At 43.0% G+C, this 22907-nt stretch overlaps 1 protein-coding gene across 1 annotated transcript in view; it reads right to left on the minus strand.

Moving 5' to 3' along the window:
- The window catches only part of PRMT7 (protein arginine methyltransferase 7), a 39059-nt gene that overhangs the window by 16045 nt on the left and 107 nt on the right, over positions 1–22907 (minus strand). The window contains exons 2-13 of the mRNA XM_075837567.1: positions 21394–21518; positions 20537–20573; positions 20227–20376; positions 12173–12281; positions 6703–6815; positions 6114–6343; positions 5749–5929; positions 4907–5034; positions 3455–3584; positions 3096–3179; positions 1947–1994; positions 178–267 (exon numbers count right to left, since the gene is read on the minus strand). Coding sequence (XP_075693682.1) covers positions 178–267; positions 1947–1994; positions 3096–3179; positions 3455–3584; positions 4907–5034; positions 5749–5929; positions 6114–6343; positions 6703–6815; positions 12173–12281; positions 20227–20376; positions 20537–20573; positions 21394–21485 — 1392 coding nt within the window. The 5' untranslated portion in view covers positions 21486–21518. The remainder of the gene's footprint in view (positions 1–177; positions 268–1946; positions 1995–3095; positions 3180–3454; positions 3585–4906; positions 5035–5748; positions 5930–6113; positions 6344–6702; positions 6816–12172; positions 12282–20226; positions 20377–20536; positions 20574–21393; positions 21519–22907) is intronic.

A 22907-nucleotide genomic window follows, 5' to 3' on the forward strand; every position in this document is an offset into this window, starting at 1 on the left:
GTCCCAGGTGTTGGAACCCCCACTGACCATACATTGATGGCTTATCCTAAGGTTAGGCCATGAATGTAATATCCAGGAAAACCCCTCAACATAAGAACTGCTGCAGAATATGTTAATTTCTGGGGTTTTTTCACATTTAAAACTACTGCCTTTATTATACATGGTAAAACCAGTCACCTTCCTATCCTGAAGGTCGGCCATAGTGACTTTATCTGGAGATTTCTGTAAGACGTGAATGGTCTCTTTCAGTTGGTTCGTTTGCAAAAGCTGTATGAGGAAAAAAAAAGCGGTAGGATTAGACAAGAATCTAAGGGTCCATTCAAGCATTGTGGTTGAGGTGTCGTAAAAAACTCATCCGAAAACTGCATGCATCTTTTATTACCGCAACTGTACCAAAAATGCACCAATTTGTGGTAAAGACGTATGCGGTTTACCGCACCTCAACATCTGACAGGTCCCTTGGAAAGACAAAGAAGCATTACACACGTCATAGATATAATTTGTAAAAAACCCAAATGGGCGGAAGTCTGATTTAGAAACCCCCATTTTAATAAACCTATTATGATTTTTTGAGTTAATAGTTGGGGGGGGGGGGGGGGCTCTGTTCAGGACCCTCACATATAGGAGAGCAGCTATAAAGAACATGTCTCGCTCTCTACAGCACCCGGCATGTTCACTCATTACACGGATGTTGCTTTAACTTTAATGACTGCAGAGTAAAGCCCTCCATTTCCCCGTAATGGCACTGCTGGGGAATTAAACACTTGCTGATGGGTTGCCTCACAGTAATTTTTGGGGGTCCCAGCAACAGGACTCCCTGTGATCAGCTTATTTTTGGGGGAATATTCCTACATAAAGGAATTGTAAAAAGCAGATGGCCCATTGATTTTTAATTGGTAACATGTAATGCTTCATTTCCCAGTGGTGGCGCTGCAAGGTATGTTTGAAAAACTTTTCTAACAAAAAAAGGATTCTAAAAAGTGGACAACCCTTATAATTAAAGGGGTATTCCCATTTCAGACATTTATGGAATATCTGACTCACCTCTGGAACCCGCACGTTTCTCTAGAATGGGGCCCCCTAATCCCCGTCCTACCTTCTCCTCCTGTCTGGGTTTAAGAAACAGCCAGCGCCTTTTGCTATGCCGTTTCCATAACTCCCATAATAGAGAATGGGCGTTTCAGAAAAGTTTAGCACAGCGAGCTATGCTGTTTCCGTAGCTCCCGAGTTCTGGAAACAGCTGAGCTTGCTGTGCTACACGGTTTCCCGGAATTTCTATTCGCTTCTATGTGAGTTTCGAAAAACAACGTAGCAAAAACGCTTGGCTGTTTCTGTACTCCTGGCCAACTCGTATCTCAGTGGCCGTAGCCCAGCAACAGAAGATACGACAGGCATCAGGGGGGCTCGTTCTAAAGATAGGTGAAGGTTCCAGTGGTCAGATCCGCATATATCAGACATTTGAAAAATATAATGTGGACATGCCATAAACGTCCGAGAAGGGAATAACCCCTTAACTGATATGTTTTACATATAACTGGGACATATAAAACATCTTTGGAGTGCAAAAAGCAAATTATAATGTGTTACTATGGCTCCCTCTAGTGTCTGAAAATAAGCAAGACACCTGTTTAGTCAGCCTAGAAGGAAGGCTGGAGCTTGTATTTATGCACACAACGAGTATCCGACTTTACTTTAGTGAGAACATAATTGCAAATCCGTCAAATAGCTGAATAGAAAGCACACAGCAATACATTGATATATTCTCTCTTTGTTGTTGCCATACAGCTTTCTGTTATTCTCGTTGTATACATTTAATATTATAGGAGCATATTCATGAGTATAACAAGGGCATGAAAAGCCTGTGTAGTGTTATAACCGTCTAAGAAATGACGACACACGATCACAAACATACATTACAAGATGTGATGCAACATGTCCACACTAACCTTGTCCATGAGCTGCTGCGCCATAGAAGACGACTCTAATGTGTATACCTGGAGAGCAAATGATGTCAGTTCTATCAGGGATGCAGAAACACAAAGATTTGACCTCAAACACCATTGTTTATTGCCAGGCTTCTAAAACCTCCCCCAAACACCCCCTTTATTTTTCAATGTGGTTAAAGTAGAAAAACAGAAAAAGGTACTTCTCATACCCAAGCAAGCCCCCTCCCCCCACCCGAACATAGGGTGAAAAATAAATGATCTATATAAAAATACACACACACATATTGGGGACAGGGTTAATATATGTATTGTGTTAAGAAGAAAGGAAAATATCGCTTAAAAGCGTTTCTGAGTTTCATAGAGACATATCAGAAGTTTGGATCGGTCAGGTCCGGGTGCTTAGACCCCCCACCGTTGCTGAAGTGACGGAGCAGAAGTATCAGCTGAGCGTCCTGCATCTTTGGCTGTGATTGGCGCTCATTGTTAGGCTGAAAACGGCTCTCCTACTACTAAGCCAGACTGCTGTTATAGTGGGGTGCAGACTACACAGCCAGACCGTTATAATAGTGGAGTGAGGACTGTTTATTTTTATTTTATCCCAAGTTAATGGAAATATATATAAAATAAATACAATTAAAGGGGTTGTCCAGGGCATGTAAAACACAGGCTGCAGGCCGGGTACAGGTTAAATAACTAAACAAGACATACTCACCTAGTAAATTCCCACGCCGTTCCAGCGCCACTGCTCCCTCCGGTGGTCTCTGCTGGTCTGTAAACTTTTACAGGAAGTGATGACGTCCCGTTCAACTGCAGCCAATCACTGACCTCAGCGGTAATGCTGGCAAGAACGGCACATCATCCCTGAGGCCAGTGATTGGCTGCAGCCCAACGGGACGTCATCACTTCCTGTAGAGGTAAACAGACTGGTGGAGACCACCGGAGGATTTAGTAGGCGAGTAGAACTTCTTTTCTTACTTTAGCTCATACCCTGCCTGCAGACTTTTTTTTTTATGTCATGAACAACCCCTTTAACAAGCAAGAGTGTATCTAGAATATTTCTGATAAATGACAATTAGACTGTGGATTATAATATGAATGACATATCAGCAAGTCAAGTACATCCAGCTAATAAAGGAACCAGAATATTACCTGAGCAGCTCCAACAGACTGTGCCAGCATGGGCAGTAGGCTGCCATCGCTCACACACAAACACATCGAGCTTGGCGTCAAGATCTGTAGAGGAAGTTATACAAATCATGTCAAAACAAAAAAAACAAAAAACCTCTTGCAAAAAAAGATAGTGCCACAATGTTCCATGGGTTGTGTCTTTATTTCAGAAAATAGGGCTGAGCTGTAATACCACACACAACCTGCGGACAGGAGTGACACTGTTTTAGGGAAGAAAGCAGCCATGTTTTTCCATATCCTCTACAACCCCTTTAAATGAGCAATGATGAGGGAGAATAGCTACTCAAGTTTTGCTCTCAAAATAGAGCAGTGTAGCTCACCTTCTTCAAGGCTTCCTTGTACTTGTCCATTCTGCTTTGATCATTTAATTCCCCAAATCGTGCACGGTTCCAAGTGATGTGAGCGCCACAGCGACAAGCAGGACTCTCCGCTGAGCTCCTCTCAGCTGCACTGGAATAGTAACATCAAACATAGAACTCCGGTGACCACCTGTTCACTCTAGTACACGCTTCCTACTCAGAAGTAGCTGCTATAGGAAACAGTGTTGCGACAAATGCACCAATGGGACAAAGCGTACTGTTATGCGGGTAGTAAAAGGTATTTTTTTGGAAATTTAGTATATGCTGATCTAAACCCCAATTTCTTATAGTTCTGTTGTAAGTGTGGGACCCGCACCTATATCAAGAACAGGGGTCATCCGACCCCCCATTTCGCCTGGTGAGGCGGCTGCTGCCGGCAGATCCCGGACAGGGACTTGTAAGGAGGGGGCTACACACACACATGTGTGGCCCCCCCTCTCCACAAGTCCCTGTGTAAATCTGTGGCCAGCGGCCGCCTCACCAGGCAAAACTGGGGTCGAATGACCCCTGTTCTTGATATAGGTGCGTGCTTCATAGCTGGGACCCGCATCTGTCAGTCATTTATAGCCTGTGGATATGCCGTAGATGTCTAAGCAGGGAATACCCTTTCAAGTGCACCATTGGTTTAGAAGTACACAAGCTCACGGAGAGATCCCCAGCATCTTCTCTAAAGATCCTTGACGGGCTATAGACTAAAGCCTGCAACCTATAGACAAACTACACGCTATATTCGGTAGCCTGTCTTTCCCTGCAATCATCCACTGGAGCAATTCTACTACAGAAAATATATTAGGGAACAGCACATAAAACAATTCCCCTATATATTGACCTAAATCCAAAAGGTCTACTTTAATAGATGATAAAATTCTATATAAATTAATTCTAATGGAAACATACAGTTTTGCCTATCATGGGATAGGTCATCAGTACATGATCGGTGGGCTTCCGACACCTGGACCCCACAGCAATCAGCTGCTACGGCTGCCTCCGGGCACCAGAAGTTAGGTAATGGTCGGTGCCGGCAGCAGATGGCTCCATACATTGTATAGCAGCCGTGCTGGGTTACTGCAGCTATTCATTTGAATAGGAGAAGAGCTGCAGTACTGTGACTGGAGACATCTGCTCCCAGCACCAACCACTGCATAACTTCCGGTGCCCGGAGTCACCCGAAACAGCGGATCGGTGCCAGACCCCAACCGATCATGTACTGATGACCTATCCTGTGGTTAGGTCATCAGTATGAAAAACCACCCCGTGCCCGGATAACCACTGAATATTGCTAACAATATAGCACATTTTAATATTTTTCTTACATATATACGAGGATGCGATGGGATGCTGTTTAATACTGGGAACATTTGCATTCAAGTTTAGAATATATCCAGTTAACTTTGCAATTCATGCCTGAATTACCTGGGCTTTGTCAAGTTGTAGCATACACAATAGTCGTCCTGATGAGCAATGAGACAAATCTCCTCCCCCTGCATCACCTTCTTTTCCTCGGGCAGGAAGTATACGCACTGCATCCAGTGGTCCCTCCACTAAAACAAGATGACAGAAGATAAAAATACACACATGGGGAGGCAGTAAATAAAAAAATCACAACCTAAAAGATAACATATGTGTAAGTTGGAACAAAATGTAATTTTTTTTTTACTTGCAAAGGATTTCTGTCCTGTTCTGAAAACGTACACTTTATATACCACTTTGCCATGGGTCCAGCTTCAGAATCCCCTGGCGATCAGCGGTTAATGCCGGAGGAAGTTGAACCAAGCCATATATGCCATAAATGTAGTAGTATTATTTATTTATGTTACTTATATATAACCATCTTTACTTATATATAACCATCTTTACTTATATATAACCATCAGCGCTGTACAGAGGTCCTTACTGTCTCCAATGGGGCTCACAATCTAAATCCCCTATTGGTATGTTTGTACCCGGAGGAAAACCACGCAACAAAGAAGAACATACAAACTCCATGCAGATGTTGTTAGCAATAGTGTGAACCACTGAGCCATCGTGCTCAGTATTACATGCCATGAATTTAATGAAACAGCCGTCTATGTCATAAATGGACAGGACAGTTACGCAAGAGTAAGAGCGGCTTGTTATTACGGTTTTTCCACTGCGGCTAAAAGAGCGGGGTCAAGAGGAACAGACCCCCCCACTATGACATATAGAAGCCATTTTAGGGCATATGGAAAGAAGTTGACTTAGCGAGAGAAACCCTTAAGAATTCTGTTCCTCACCGGCACAGGATGCAGCGCAGGATATAACCAGCCTGGCTTCATGCTGCAGTTGATTGTAGCTTCAGGGTCCATGTCAATGTCCCACCATGACAATACCACCTGGGCTGCTCCATTGGCCAATAATTTGAAGTTGACAACGTGAGAGATTGAAGAACTGCTGATTTGCTCGCTGAAGTCCACTCTAGACAACATTAGCAATTTCATAACACAAAAAATAAATAAATATTATATATATATTCAAAACACATACTGGAAAAAAAAAAAAACAACAATCTACAATTAAAGTAAAGAGGTGTTTATTCACTATATATTATTATCCATACACGGAGCTAAGCTTATTAGTGAGGATTAGGAACCATCTTTACCTGAAGACCACCAGGATGTCACTGAGCGCTTTGAAGTCACTTGGGTTTAGCTGGCTCAGCTGGACATCACATACTGAGGGGGCTCCTGGGCAGCTTTGCATTTCAGGTGGGGGCTGAATGGTTCCAGAATCGGACTGCATGGGTAAGAGCTTGTTCCAACTCCAGAGCCTGTGTGATTCTACCACTTGGGCATAAACTGTGGCTCTGTGAGGAACGGCTTCCCAACGCTCCTGGTAAGAGAATGTTTGATACATGTTTATCCTTGAAATATGTTCAGCAGTATAAACAAAAATACGATGAAATAAGGTAGAAGAAAAGGAATATATTCTAGGGCAGGAGATGCAACAATCTTGGTCAAGGGATCTAAATGGCGGATTTATATTTTCACACTAGCTAATGAAGCACACACGATAGGCGGACAATTCCGGTTTTGTGCATTTTCATTTGCAGCTTTGCTGTGTAGAATGAGACAACTTCAGCAGAGTAATCTCATTATCATCAGTGAGTGGAGGATTTAATGACAGCTTTACTGTACTGCTGGAGGCAGAGTTGAAGAATGCAACTATAGTCTAGAATATATCCACTTTACCTGCATGAGATTATGCTGCGCATGTTCATAACTCGGCAGAGCCCCTTCTCCGATAAGCTCAGTATCAAACAATTCTGTGATTAGTATGTTGGCTCGCTGCATCATGTCTCCATCTGCAGGAGAAAATACATTTTAAATTGTCTGTCCAATGAGAAATTTTACAGTGCTCTTAGGTCCTTATGTGCAGAACCTTTGTGGATCCCTTCCTTTCAAAGCTCAGCCATTTATGCTGCAGACCACTCCTTTCTAATTCGCAAATAGAAAGTTATTATCATCGTCTGCATTGTTACAGGTACAGTGGTGCTGCAGCTCGGTTATGGCCACTATCTCTACGAGCCTGCTAGTTAAAGTTACACTCCCCCTCCTTCCCTTTCAATCAGCTTGATTCAGTGCTAATGCTGCTACGATCACAGGACTTTTTTTAGTAAGCAAGTTCCCTCTACAGACAGCGTGTAATTCACAATCTCTTTCTCTCTTTAAAGGGAATGTGTTGCCAGAAAAACATGTTTGTTTTTTTTTAATTAAACATTTAGTGTGTAGGTGATTAAACATTGTTCAAATTTTTTTTATTTTTTTCACGAGTCAGGAAATATTATAAATTAATTCTAATTTATAATATTTCCCATTGCTGGTCACTAGATGGAGCTATTCCCAAAATTGCAGCATTGCAAAATTGGGTAAAAAGCCCTCGCTCTAGTGAGCTCTCAGCATCCCCCCCTCCTTTATCCTGGCTAGTGCCGGGATAAACGAGGGGATTGAACGGTCTAACCTCCTACACTGTGTGTCGCCATTTTTTGAGCTAACACACAGTGTAGTAGGTTTACATACAGTAGTAAACACACACAAACACGAACATACATTGAAATCTCTTACCTGCTCCTGCCGCCGCGGCTCCCTCTGGCCCGTCCGCTCCGTCTGCTGCCGCTGGTCCAAGTGCACAAGTCCGGAAGCCGCGACCGGAAGTAGTAATATTACTGTCCGGCCGCGACTTCCGGTCCACAGGAAAATGGCGCCGGACGGCGCCAATTTCAAATTGGCATGTGTGGGAGCGGCGCATGCGCAGTTCCCACACAGACGCCGTACACAGAAGTGGATGGGACGGGACCCGTTCGCAGTCCCTATGGGACTGTGGCTGCCGTATTCCATGTCTGTATGTGTCGTTAATCGACACATACAGAAATGGAACAAAAAATGGCAGCCCCCATAGGGAAGAAAAAGTGTAAAAATAAGAAAAAGTAAAACACAAACACACAAATAAATATAAACGTTTTTAATAAAGCACTAACATCTTTAACATATAAAAAAATAATTTGTGATGACACTGTTCCTTTAAGGGTTAAATAATGTAAAGTTTGCACACATTTCCAGTTGGTACTAACATATAAATTTTAAATGAATCAATGCTAAACCTACACTTGCATATACAAAAGTTCAAACATATAATAATTGCTTCCATCAGCATGGGGCGTAAGGCCCTTTTACACTGGGCGATTATCGGGCAGACAAGTGTTTATAGAACGCTAGTTGCCGATAATTGTCCTGTGTAAACAGCAGCGATCAGCAGATGAACGAACACTCAATCATCTGCTGGTCGTATCGTTTTAGAAAAACTGAAAAATGATCATTGTTGGCAGCACATCGTCCTGTGTAAACAGGGAGACGCGCTGCCAACATGATAATACACCGTGTTCCAAATTATTATGCACATTGGATTTAAGTGTCATAAACATTTAATTATTAGGTTTTCAATGAAACTCATGGATGGTATTGTGTCTTAGGGCTCTTTGGATCATTGTAATCAATCTCAGACACCTGTGATAAATTAGTTTGCCAGGTGTGCCCAATCAAAGGAAAACTACTTAAGAAGGACATTCCTCATTTTCTACATGCATTCAATTCACCCACGGAGAGGAGGACCCTTCCTACGGACACATTGAGGGCACATATCACGGTGATACCCAAAGAAGGGAATGATCCATCCTTGTGTCAGAATTATCGTCCCATATCGTAGTTGAATGTAGATTCGAAACTGTTTGCAAAAATTTTGGCACACAGGACGACTCCGCTATTACATGACGTGACTCATAATGACCAAGTGGGCTTTATGCCATTGAGGGAGGCTCGAGATAACACTACGCGGGCAATTAATCTGATGTATCAGGCGGCCACCACTTCCCTGCCCACATGCTTCCTCTCTACGGATGCGGAGAAGGCCTTCGACAGGGTCAACTGGGATTTTATGTTTGCTACACTGCGGCATGTGGGGCTGGGTTCCCATATGATGCAGTGGATTTCGAGTCTCTACTCCTCACCCACGGCACAGGTTAAGGTGAACGGCCACTTCTCCTCCTCGCTCACTATCTCAAACGGCACGAGGCAAGGTTGTCCCTTGTCTCCTTTAATTTTCATTTTGTGTTTGGAGCCCTTTTTGTGCCATATTCGCTCCAATCCGGACATAGCGGGTGTTTCTTTGGGAGGACAGTGCCATAAGGTGGCCGCCTATGCGGATGACCTGCTCTTTTTCCGCACTGCCCCCAGAGTCTCCTTGCCCAACCTGTTGGCGGAGCTGGGTAGATACTCGAAACTTTCTAACTTTAAGATCAATTACCAGAAATCGGAGGCTCTCAACATCTCATTGCCACAGTCCCTGGTGGATGAGCTGTCGGAGTCCTTCTCCTTTAAGTGGGCTAGAGATTCCCTTAAATACCTGGGGGTCCGACTGACCGGAGATCTATCTCGCCTTTACGCGGTGAATTACCCTCCGCTTCTTCAACGGGTGAAGAGCGATTTGGATTCCTGGACGTCGGGCACCTTCACCTGGTTTGGTACATGTGCCATATTTAAGATGAACATTCTGCCCCGGATTTTGTATCTCTTGCAGGCCTTGCCGGTACACGTCCCTCGCCCCTTCTTCCAAGCCCTGTTGTCCCTACTCCACAGATTTATATGGGTGGGGAAACAAGCGCGCATTGCGCGGTCTATGCTTTTTCGTGCCAAGTGTGATGGTGGCATTGATCTCCCAGATTTTGTCTCCTATCACCAGGCCTCACATTTGGCGTGAATATTGGACTGGTTTAGACACACGGAGGTCAAACAGTGGGTGTCTATGGAACAGTCCTTTTTTGAGGTCCCGTTGCAGGCACTGCCTTGGTTGGGCACACATGTTCCCCTCTCGGCTCGAATGCATCTGCCAATAGGGCCCACCCCACCCTGGCGGTCGCGTTCCGGCTCTTCCCTTGGAAGGAGATCTCTCCGTTCCCTTCGCCCTTGTTCCCCATCTTGGGCAACCCGGCATTCCCACCGGGACAGGTGGGGGGCCCCTTCCGGCACTGGTTGAGGGCGGGCAAGGGCTACGCTGATAATTTTATACAGGATTCGGCTTGGATGACCGGCGCACAGCTGTCATCCTTGTCAGAACCCATCTATTTTACCTCCTGGCTTCCTCCCCTCCCTCCCTTTTCCTTTTTCTCTGCTCCCCCTTCTTTTCTGTTTTTTCTATACTTCTAATTTGTCCTCCTTTGGTTCTTATGCATGGCTGCTGGTTCAGGATGTATAAAATTTGCTGTTCTTTCTGGATTGATGCAGCTGAAGGCCAGGGCTATGTATTGTCTCTTTTGCGTTGCACTTATTGTAATCATACATACTGGCCTGTGAGCCGATGTCTGTGCTGATTATGTCGGCACTTTCTTCTTGTTTGAAATATGGAAAATAAAAGAATTTATAAAAAAAGAAGGACGTTCCACGTTATTAAGCAGGCCACAGGTTTCAAGCAATATGGGAAAGAAAAAGGATCTCTTTGCTGCCAAAAAGCGTGAAATAGTGCAATACCTTGGACAAGGTAAGAAAACATTGGATATTTCAAGAAAACGTAGGCGTGATCATCGTACTGTGAAAAGATTTGTGGCTGATTCAGTGCACAGACGGGTTCGTTCAGATAAAGGCATAATGAGGAAGGTTTCTGCCAGACAAATTACTAGGATTAGGAGAGCAGCTGCTAAAATGCCATTGCAAAGCAGCAAACAGGTATTTGAAGCCGCTGGTGCCTCTGGAGTCCCGCGAACCTCAAGGTGTAGGATCCTCCAGAGGTTTGCAAGTGTGCATAAAGCTATTATTCGGCCACCCCTAAACAATGGTCATAAGCAGAAACGGTTGCAGTGGGCTCAGAAATACATAAAGACTAATATTCAAACAGTGTTGTTTACTGATGAGTGCCGTGCAACCCTGGATGGTCCAGATGGATGGAGTAGTGGATGGTTGGTGAATGGCCACCATGTCCCAACAAGGCTGCGACGTCAGCAAGGAGGTGGCGGAGTCATGTTTTGGGCTGGAATCATGGGGAGAGAGCTGGTAGGCCCCTTTAGGGTCCCTGATGGTGTGAAAATGACCTCTGCAAAGTACGTAGAGTTTATGACTGACCACTTTCTTCCGTGGTACAAAAAGAAGAACCGTGCCTTCCGTGGCAAAATTATCTTCATGCATGACAATGCACCATCTCATGCTGCAAAGAATACCTCTGTGTCATTGGCTGCTATGGGCATAAAAGGAGAGAAACTCATGGTGTGGCCCCCATGTTCCCCTGACCTCAACCCTATTGAGAACCTTTGGAGCATCCTCAAGCAAAATATCTATGAGGGTGGGAGGCAGTTCACATCAAAACAGAAGCTCTGGGAGGCTATTCTGACATCCTGCAAAGATATTCAAGAGGAAACTGTCCAAATACTCACAAATTCAATGGATGCAAGAATTGTGAAGGTGATATCAAAGGAGGGGTCCTATGTTAACATGTAACTTGGCCTGTTAAGTTTTTTTGATTGAAAGAGCTTTTGATTTCTGTAAATATGATCTCCTGATGCGGCAAATTCAACAAATTACCATTTTAGTTCTCTTTACAACCTTTACAATGTTTTGATCTCTGTTGTGCATAATAATGTGAAACAGTGCATTTTGAGTTTTTTACTTTTAAAATAAATCTGTTATCATTAGATTTGTTCAATAAAATTTGCATTATACTCCAACGGTTGATGGCTTGAAGATTATACTGACTGTCATTTGCATCGACTATTTAGGAAAATCAGCGAAAAATAACATTTGCATAATAATTTGGAATGCGGTGTAATGTATGGGGCAAAATTGGCCAGTGCAATAGAGCCTTCACTCCAGACATTGGCCCATATCTACTGTATAAACATAATGTTAATTTTGATAAGCAGAATAACTGGGTAACAGGTGGAGATATCACAGCTATGAGATTACTCAGTCAGTTCAGTAGGGTTAACAACAATGGCTGAAGCTTCAGAAAACTTTTCAAAAATAAAAATAAATGTATTGTTCATTAGTTTCCTAAAATTTTTTAATGAAGACTATTTAGAAAGTTTCTTGATTTTGCATTTAGGAAGTAAATGAACAATAAAAAAAAAAATATGTAATTTCAAAGGTGTGGATAGCCTTTAAATAATTTACCCAGCCTCACCTGGTCCCAATGTCAATTCTGTTGAATGCTTGTTGATGACTTTGATTTTGTCAGCAAAGCCATTAGCTTTCACTATTTGTATGGCCGCATCTGCCATAGGCTTGAAAACCTGGCAAAATAATAAGACACAGGTAAAGACCACCTGAGAGGTCAGATCTCTGTCACAGAGCCCCAGACAAAAACTTAAAAGTGGCCAAAGATTTGGCCAAAAACAGATGAATATTCATCTTTAAATCGCAAACATGCCAAAATAAACTGATCCAATCAAAATGTGGAGGTGCTGTTTAAAGAGGCTCTGTCACCACATTATAAGTGCCCTGTCTCCTACATAAGGAGATGGGCGCTGTAATGTAGGTGACAGTAATGCTTTTTATTTTTAAAAACGATCTATTTTCACAACGTTAGGAGCGATTTTGGTTTATGCTAATGAGCTTTCTTAATGCCCAAGTGGGCGTTGTACAGAGGAGTGCATGACGCTGACCAATCGGCATCATGCACTCCTCTCCATTCATTTACACTGCACTAGCGATATAGTTATATCACTATGTGCAGCCTCATACACAAGCCCTAACATTACTACAGTGTCCTGATAATGAATACACATGAAATCCAGCCTGGACGTCATGTGTACTCAGAATCCTGACACTTCTGTCCAAAACTTTATTTTACCGTTGTGAATCTTCCCTTTTCTGAAAACCATAATCTTTTGACTTGTTATCCTTAGTTTACCTTATTTAAGTGCCAAGGCCTAGCTTCGTTAAGCCCTTTTTAATTTGCCCAAAGTTCCTTTTAGATCTTCCGTGAGATACCACTTTGTGTACTTAAAGCTATTTACTACCTCCCCAATCTCCGCATCTGGTAATTGTTCAAGAAAGGGCTTCAATTTCCCAAAAAAACCCGCTGTTCTTTCCCCTTTGTGCTTTGCTGCTTCTATCTTGTCTGAGAACAGACAAATTCTCATTTGTTGTGTTATTTGTGTTAGAGTCGGTATGTCTGAGTCCAGCCAATGTCTCAACAAGCACCTCTTAGCTATGATAAGTATGATATGTACCAGGGGGGGGATGTGTGTCAGAAGTCCCTCTCCCACCCTGTCAGTTGAGTTTGCTTGGTGAAAGAGAATTTTCATAGGATCCATTGGGAGTGTGACCCCCCATAGCGTTTGTATGTAGTCTAACACTATTTTCCAGTATCGCTGGGTCTCCGGGCATGACCATATGCTATGATATAAATCTGTGCGTGGTTGGTTACATTTCGGACATGCTTGCAGTCTGTCAAAATTGTCTACATTGGGTGGTATATTAAAAGCGTAGATGGCCGCATACATTAGTTTGAATTGTGATTCCCTCCACACCTCATTCACTACATGTTTTCGAACCATTTCCCACCCTTTCAAGATGGAAGTATTTATGTCTGGTATGTTCAGTATGCGTCTCCAGTAAGGGAAATGGTTCCCCAGGCTCATTTTTGTATATAAATCTTTAATTGTTTTATAAAGTTCTGACAACGACTTCCTATGTGTTCCTTCTCCTATGATCACATCAAAGGAATTATCTATAATTTCTGGTTCCAGGTTTCTTACTAATTTAGTGCAGAAGGACTTCACTTGCAGATACTGTAAGAAATGACACGGTGATATCCCAAACTCTCCCACCAACTCAGGCAAAGTTTTTAATCTAGGCTCTGTGGCATGCAGAACGTGACCTACTGTCTGTATCCCCTGTTGTTTCCACGTGGTGAAAAGGGAGCTGGAACTCCCGGCCGCAAAGTCTATATGAGACCACAGTGGCAGATGCTTGGATAGCTGGAATGATAACCCTAACTTTTTTCTCACTTCCTTCCAACACATAAGGGTATGTGCACACACACTAATTACGTCCGTAATTGACGGACGTATTTCGGCCGCAAGTCCCGGACCGAACACAGTGCAAGGAGCCGGGCTCCTAGCATCATACTTATGTACGATGCTAGGAGTCCCTGCCTCGCTGCAGGACAACTGTCCCGTACTGTAAACATGATTACAGTACGGGACAGTTGTCCTGCAGCGAGGCAGGGACTCCTAGCATTGTACATAAGTATGATGCTAGGAGCCCGGCTCCCTGCACTGAGTTCGGTCCGGTACTTGCGGCCGAAATACGTCCGTCAATTACGGACGTAATTAGTGTGTGTGCACATACCCTTAAGTGTTGGAAGGAAGTGAGAAAAAAGTTAGGGTTATCATTCCAGCTATCCAAGCATCTGCCACTGTGGTCTCATATAGACTTTGCGGCCGGGAGTTCCAGCTCCCTTTTCACCACGTGGAAACAACAGGGGATACAGACAGTAGGTCACGTTCTGCATGCCACAGAGCCTAGATTAAAAACTTTGCCTGAGTTGGTGGGAGACTTTGGGATATCACCGTGTCATTTCTTACAGTATCTGCAAGTGAAGTCCTTCTGCACTAAATTAGTAAGAAACCTGGAACCAGAAATTATAGATAATTCCTTTGATGTGATCATAGGAGAAGGAACACATAGGAAGTCGTTGTCAGAACTTTATAAAACAATTAAAGATTTATATACAAAAATGAGCCTGGGGAACCATTTCCCTTACTGGAGACGCATACTGAACATACCAGACATAAATACTGTGTGTGCACATACCCTAATAGTGTCCCTCAATAGTAAAGAGCCCTTCACATGACTCGGGAGAGATGCTAGCTTGGTATGTAGTAGTGCAGTGAGATCATACTTTCCTGCTAGTGCACTTTCCAATGCCCAATTTGAATAATGTTCGGTGTGATGCATCCAATCCAAGACATGCCGGAAGAGATTGGCCACATTATATCCTCTCAGATGCGGAATATTTAAACCCCCCTGCCAATGATAGCCATGTAATTTAGCCAAGGAGATGCGAGGACGTTTATTCCGCCATATAAATTTTGAGATAGCAGTATTAAAATTTTTAACATCTTTATGTTTCAAGAGAACAGGTATAGTTTGTAGTGGGTATAATAATCTTGCAAAAGATATCATTTTAACCAGGTGGCATCTCCCAAACATTGAAAGCGGTAATGTCACCCATCTCTCCAGTTCTCCTTTAATTTTATAAAACAACGGTTCAAAATTTAATTTATACAGGGATCCTGGTGATTTCCCTATCTGAATCCCTAAGTATGTGATGTGAGTCTTTGCAACCTTAATGCCCATTTCCTGTATTTCTCGATCCCTAGAGAGATTATACGCTGACAAGCTCAGTATTTCACATTTATTTTGGTTTATCTTGAACTCCGTAAAGGACCTATAATGTTGAAACAATTCAAAGATTCTCTGTAAATGCTGTGTTGGATGCGAGAGAAAGAGTAGAATGTCATCCGCGAAAACTGCGGTTTTAACCTCTTTTCTCCCTATTGCTATACCAGTAAACAGGTCCTCCCGTTCTAACGCACGTATTAATGGCTCTAACGCCAGATCAAAAAGTAGGGGTGACAGAGGGCATCCCTGACGCGTTCCCTTGTGTAATGTGAAAGTTTGGGATCTAAATCCCGGTGTACACACCGCTGCCGTGGGAGTATTATACAGTGCTTTTAAATATACTCGGAAACTACCTTTTAGATTAAATTTATCTAGCACCTTGTTCAGCCATCGCCACTCAACATTATCAAATGCCTTTTCTGCGTCTAGCAGCATTAATGCTGGATGGTTGGATGGCGATGGCCAAGCCTTGATCTCATCCATGACCCCCAAAACCTTCCTAATGTTAGTCACCGCAGCTCTTCCCTTAATAAATCCCACCTGGGATGATCCCACCAGCTGGGGCATCAGAGCTGCAAGTCTATCCGCCATGATCTTGGATACCAGTTTCAGATCTTGGTTTATTAGCGAGATTGGTCTATACGACCCTGGTTGTGTGGGATCCTTTCCTGCCTTGGGTATGACTTTTATGTATGCAGTGTTCGCCGCTGCTGGTATGTCGGTACCCTGTAATAATGAGTTGAAATAGGACAATAAAGTTGGGGTTAATTGTTCTAATAATATCTTATAAAATTCAGCCGGGTATCCATCAGGCCCCGGGGCCTTCCCATTTGATAAGCCTTTTATAGTGTTTTGCAGCTCTTCTAACGTTATCAGAGCATTCAGATTTTCTAGTTGCTCCGGAGTCACATTAGGTAAGTCTAAATTTGAGAGGAACTGGCTCCCCCTTGTGTCCTCTACTGACAGATCTGTTTCGTACAATTTCTGATAAAAAGACCTTAAAGTGTCATTTATTTTCCTAGGGTCAGTGTGTAAATGCCCTTTGTGATCTGCTAACTTTGTTATATGTGTCCTTGGGCGATATCCTCTAGAGAGCCCTGCCAGCAGCTTTCCTGCTTTATTTCCAAAGCGAAACAACTCGGCTTCGTAAATTGATCTACCGAATCTTTCTTTCTTGTCTAACCATTCTTCAAAGTTTCGTTTGGCTGTCACCCACTTGTATTTATTGTCTGATGACGGATCTGTCAGGAAGAGAGAGTAGGCCTTTCTAAGCCCATCGCCATATTCCCTGTATTTTTGATATGTCTGGTTTTTTTTGAACGAAACATAACCGATGAGCCTCCCCCGCAGGACTGCTTTAGCTGTTTCCCAGAATAAGACCTGATCTGTTTTATGGGCTGCATTCTCAGTTTCATATTCCAGCCACCAACCTTTCAGGATGTCCTTAAAGCCGTCATCTGTTGTTAAAAAGGTTGGAAATCTCCAAATAAAATCTCCTCCTTTTGGGTAAGTATCGGCCAAAAGTAAACACACAGGGGCATGATCAGATATGATCAAGTCCGTAATGTCAGCCAGTTCCAGATTTTGCAATAAATGCGAGCTTAGAAAAATATAATCCAGTCTGGACCAAGATTTGTGACATGCTGAATAATAAGTATATTCCCTGCCATCAGGATGTGTATGTCTCCAGCTATCTCGCAATTGCGTGACCCGTAACAGGTCAGGTAATATCCCATCTGTGGCCAGTGGTTGTGCTGGTGCACTGCGCAATCTGTCTTCATCTATTTGCACGACCGAGTTGAAATCCCCTCCCACTATTTTCTTCGTGTTTGTGTCCGCCAAAATAAAAGATTGAAGTGTTTGGAAAAACTGACGATTATTTGAATTTGGTGCGTATATATTATAGATACTCAGTTCCCCCATCTGTGTGTCTAATAAGATCTGTATAAGACGTCCCTCTGAGTCCACCTGTTTAGAGCGTAACATGGATGTCAAATTCTTATGTATCAGAATCATTACCCCGTTTTTTTTGTGGCTAGCTGATGATCCGTAAATCTCTCCCACCCAATATTTCCGCATGCGAAAAAAATCTGCCTCCTCCAGAGGTGTCTCCTGAAGTAAGGCTATATCTGCCTTCAACTTTGCTAGGTGTCTCAGTACCATAGATCTCTTATGAGGGGACAATAGTCCCTTAACATTCCAAGACACTATTTTCATAAAAGCCACGCGTGTATGAAGGTATGATAGTTTGCTTTGTTTCTAATCTTGTACCTTGTTAATATAATGATATATGTCTGTTGCCTCAAGAATTCAATGTTAGATTTCTCTATATGTCTGTTATTTAACATTAAACCAAAACTGTTAACATCAATATAACCGTCCCTTATGTCCTCCAGGGACCCCGCTTCATCGTATTCTTGTACTTCACTTTCTTCTGACATGTGACTTTCACCAATCTACCTTGAGATATAGAACGTCAAACACACATAACCTCACATCAATCAATATGTAGTTTCAGTATCTCTCCATGCCTGCCCCCTCAACAAAAATCGCTTATTCCGGATATATTCTCCCGTTAAGTCACAAAATGTCTCGCATGTCCTGTCATTAAGTACTACAAACCTGTATAAAGATGGCATATTTTCTATTTCTCCCCCCCCCCCTTTTTTTTTATTTTATTTATTTATTTAATTTTTTTCCCTCCCTTTTCCTTACCCGTTACCCTTGCATATGGAAGAATAAAAGTTTCCAGCTTGCTACAGTCCCATTGTTTCTTGATCTTTTCACACTCGTTGCGTTGTTGACCGCGGAGCTTGCACTTGTCTCTTTTCCTTTGGTGTTTGATCTCCTGCCGAGTGTGTCTTCACCTTCTGATCTTTGTCTATGTTTCCACCTGTATCGGTTTGGGTATTTTCCCGGAGCAGGTCCCGAAACACTTCTTCTGCTTCTTGATGGTCACTATAGGTCTGTAGGGTTCCACCCGGAGTAGTGACTCGTAGAATCGCCGGATATTGTAACTGAAATTTCAGTCCCTTTTTATGGAATGCAGTGCATATCTTGCTGAACATCTTGCGCTTTCTAGAGACTTCTGCCGAGTAATCACCAAATAGCATCACTGATATTCCGTTCAACTTTGTCGGTCCCTGTCGCGTTTTGTACGCACGTAATAGGGTTTCTTTGTCTGAATAGTCCAAATATCGCACTATGACCTGTCTGGCCTTCTTGTTGTTGAAACCAGATTGAGGTTGCTGATACTGGCGGTCTGGACCCACTCTGTGTGCTCTTTCAACTTTACATGGGCCATTCATATTTAGGACTTTGGGTAGGTCGTATTCACATATGCGTTTTAAATGTAACGCTGGTATGCTTTCTGGGAGGCCCACTATTCGAATGTTGTTTCTTCTTGACCTATTTTCTAGGTCATCTAGTTTAATAGCCATCCTTTGTTTCTCATTTAGCAGCTCTTGTAATTTCTCATGCGTGTCTGCGGCTTCATCTTCCAGCATTGACACGTGCTGCTCTACTTCATCTAGCCTCGTGCCATGCTGGGCAATATCTGCTTGTAGTGTTTGCAGGGAAGTTGCTATTGCAGTTGCCAGGGTGTCCTGAATGTCTGGCGTTATTCTCTTCACCACCTCAATTGCCAGTTTTTTATAATTTATCAGCGTCGCCATACCTGACACTGACTGTTTCTACCCCCTCCTCATCCGATGGCAGATCCTCCAGGTCTGATGAAGGACGGCTTAACGTCTGTTTCTCTTTGCGAGTCACTGGCGGCATATTTGGCCGTTGAGACTCAGCTGGTTTTAGTCTCCCTTGTATCTGACTTTGTGCTGTTTGACAATATAAATCTATGTCGTTCAGTGTAGTCCCACTGTAAGCTTTGCCACGTGTGCAAGATGGCGCCCGTCACCAGCAGGAAGGGGGAAGAGCACGTGACAATGGTGCTGCGAGGCGGGATGTCGGCACCACCGTTCGGGTTATATGCGGTGAGTACTACTTTTATTGTCCGGTTTGCTCGTTTCTCCTAGGGGTCTGAGGTTTCCCTCACTTGTCTGTTTATCTCGTGTAGCCTCCCCTGCTCTTTTCTGCTCTGTAGCGCGAACCGGAGATACTACTCACTGCGCTCCTGTTTGTGGGGTGTTTGTCTCCTCAAGACTGCTCCGTAGTCTCTTTCGGTGTGTTCTCGGTCACCTCTTTTTGCGATGGTGTGTCTTCTCGGTCCTGTGCGCTATGGTAGTCGGTCTAACTTGTCAGGTAGATCAGGAGAGTTCTTCGCTGCGTCCTCACATATCAGCGCCGGAACCGGAACCTGACTCTTTTTTTGTGAAATTCCGGCAAGTGAAACGAAATCTCGCGAGATTACGGAGGTAAACGAGATTTCGTTTCACTTGCCGGAATCTCACAAACAAGATTCAGAAGTGTCAGGATTCTGGGTACACATGACGTCCAGGCTGGATGGTCATGTGTATTCATTATCAGGACACTGTAGTAATGTTAGGGCTTGTGTATGAGGCTGCACATAGTGATATAACTATATCGCTAGTGCATTGTAAATGAATGGAGAGGAGTGCATGATGCTGATTGGTCAGCGTCATACACTCCTCTGTACAACGCCCACTTGGTCGAAAGTAAAAATATCCCCTCTTGGGCATTAAGAAAGCTCATTAGCATAAACCAAAATCGCTCCTAACGTTGTGAAAATAGATCATTTTTTTAAATAAAAAGCATTACTGTCACCTACATTACAGCGCCCATCTCCTTATGTAGGAAACAGGGCACTTATAATGTGGTGACAGAGCCTCTTTAAGTAGAAGACCTCACCTCAACGGCATAGCAGTAGTCTGCCCCAGCTTTGAGCGCCATCATAGACAAGAGTCCAGTCCCTGTGCCGATGTCTAAAACAATGGCCTCTTCCCCTCTTTTCTTCACTCTCTTCACTGCAGCACGGATTCCCTGATAATACTTCGCATTCTGTAGAACAAGAGAAAAATGTCAGAAATCATATCAAATAAAAACGACATAATACAATAAATTAATACTTTATGAAAAAGGCTGGAAACATTCAGAACTCTTAAAGGAACTATTAATTGGAATATTGCATTCTAGATAAGAAAAAAATTCACACACTTACACGGTCCTTGTCATGTAACATATCAGCATACGAAGACCTGCAGGAAATAAAGACAAATGAGAGGAGTACCGTGGGAAAAGAGAAAGGCTACTGGATTTTCTAAACACATTAAAATATATGCTTACATTGTTGAAATGAAGCTCCATTTTGACAAATACTGATCATATATTCTAGCCCAGTAATATCACTTAACTCAATACCGGTCTTGCGGTTTTCATTTATTAAAGAAAAAATGCTCAAAGAGTAACTACACAGTGTGTGCACCAAAACTGAACTTAGATGGACTGCAGTACAAGCGGAAGGAGCGCTCACGTGATGGAATTAAAAAACACACAAGGTTTTCACAAAAAACACACAAGGTTTTCTAAATGCAGGTTTTTTTATTTTTTACTAAAAAACAGATGCAATTTGTGGCCTCACCATATTTAACCTGTTGCGTGACTGTCAGACTGAGCAGCAGGATCAGGCGGTGTAGGACCCACCCGAACTAATACAGACTGTGTTTTACCTAAATGTGCTGTGCATGTGTTGCTGCATTGTAGTTCATTATGTATAAGGGTATGTTCACACGGCAACGCCAATTACGTCTGAAATTACGGAGCTGTTTTCAGGCGAAAACGGCGCCTGAATTTCAGACGTTTTGACAAGTCCGCGCGTTTTTCGCAGTGCCTTTTACGGACGTAATTGGTGTCAATGAAAAACGGCTCCAATTACGTCCCAAGAAGTGTCCTGCACTTCTTTGAGGCGGGCGTCTTTTTAAAAAAACGGTTTGGAGCAGTTTTTCGGGCGTAATTCGAGGCGTAAAACACCTGAATTACGTCCGTAAATAGGGCGTGTGAACATACCCTAACACTCACCGGGCAATCTCTTGGTGATAATCATAATTCTCATCCTCTTCTATCCAGTCCAATGACCCTGTAATGGGGTTTACACGACCACAGAAAACCATCCTCACAATCTCTGTAAACGTTGGAGACGAAACCTGTAAAGCAACAAAAGTTTTACCGCAACGCGTAGAATATTATGTATGTAAGGGGCGCAGGGCTATGGCTCATTTGGGGTTCATTCAGATGTTGCGGTTCGGTTAGAACTGCATAGAAAAACTCAACCGAAAGCACTGGAGCAATAAAATAAATGTTTGTGAAGAACGTAGGGAGAGACTAATAAAAATCAAGCTGGAGTAGGATACAACAAGTCTATAAAGAGGCACGGCCCTTAATAAATTTGTTGCATCTTCGGCTGTCTGTGCTCCACCGAATGAAATCCACGCCATGCTGCCGTAAATTTCCGCAATAATTGATGCCAGTTTCTGGCATAAATTATAGAAAATGTATCGGGCCACGGGTGACTACACCCTCTTTCACTATGCCACGTTAAAAAAAAAAAAAAACACACAAGAGCAGGGAAATGGCACACATTTTTGGAACATTTCCCCCCATACTCTGTGAAGAGGATCTGTCACCTCTCCTGGCATGTCTGTTTTAGTAAATACTTGTATTCCCCATACAAATAACAATCCTGGAGCATCTTTTCTTATAACTCTGCATTGTGCTGTGACTCTGTTATTCCTCTTAGAAATGTGTGAATAAATTCACAACTGGGTGTCGCCATTCTCCTTGGTAATGAGGTGTGTCCCTGGACACAGGCTGAAGCCATCACTACCGATTGGCCAGTGTCAGACGGAGTTCCCACAGTGAAGATTTGCTGCCGATTTTGCCTGCATTTTGGCTTACAAAATGCAGGCAAAATCTGCAGCAAATCTAAATTGTGGGAACTCAGCCTCAGACTGTTAGGGATACACCCCATTCAGAAGGAGAATGGTAACACCCTATTGTCAAATTATATATACGTTTCCAGGAGCTATAACAGAGGAACGGCGCAACGCATTAAAAAGATGCTCCAGAATTGCTATTTTATGGCAAATACAAGTATTTACTAAAATAGAGATGTCAGGAGATGTGACAGCAACTCTTTAAGAGCTCTGTACATAAAATGATATATTATTGAGTTTAATGGGAGCTGTATAAATGTGTATGCAGTCAGCTCCCTCTAGTGGTGGCAATTGCATAGTGGAGGCTGCCCATAATAACCAGATTTAACTTCTCATTTATCTAAGTCACGTGGAGATCGGCTGCCCTAGGTAACTCTTCCACTTTCCCTTTAGTTCAGCTAAATCTCCACGTTTTTATATTGTAACTCAGGAATGCTGAAAATTGTGCTTCAAAACATTTCTATTACTTATTTATTGAAATAGAGCAATCTTACAAGAAGGCTGCTCACCTCAGAAATAAGGAACAATAGCCCTAGATTACAAGCACAGGATGATTAACGCGACATATATACATTACTGTAAAGGAATTAGTACGAAAAA

The sequence above is a fragment of the Rhinoderma darwinii genome, chromosome 9 (genome assembly GCF_050947455.1).
Source record: "Rhinoderma darwinii isolate aRhiDar2 chromosome 9, aRhiDar2.hap1, whole genome shotgun sequence".
NCBI lineage: Eukaryota > Metazoa > Chordata > Amphibia > Anura > Rhinodermatidae > Rhinoderma > Rhinoderma darwinii.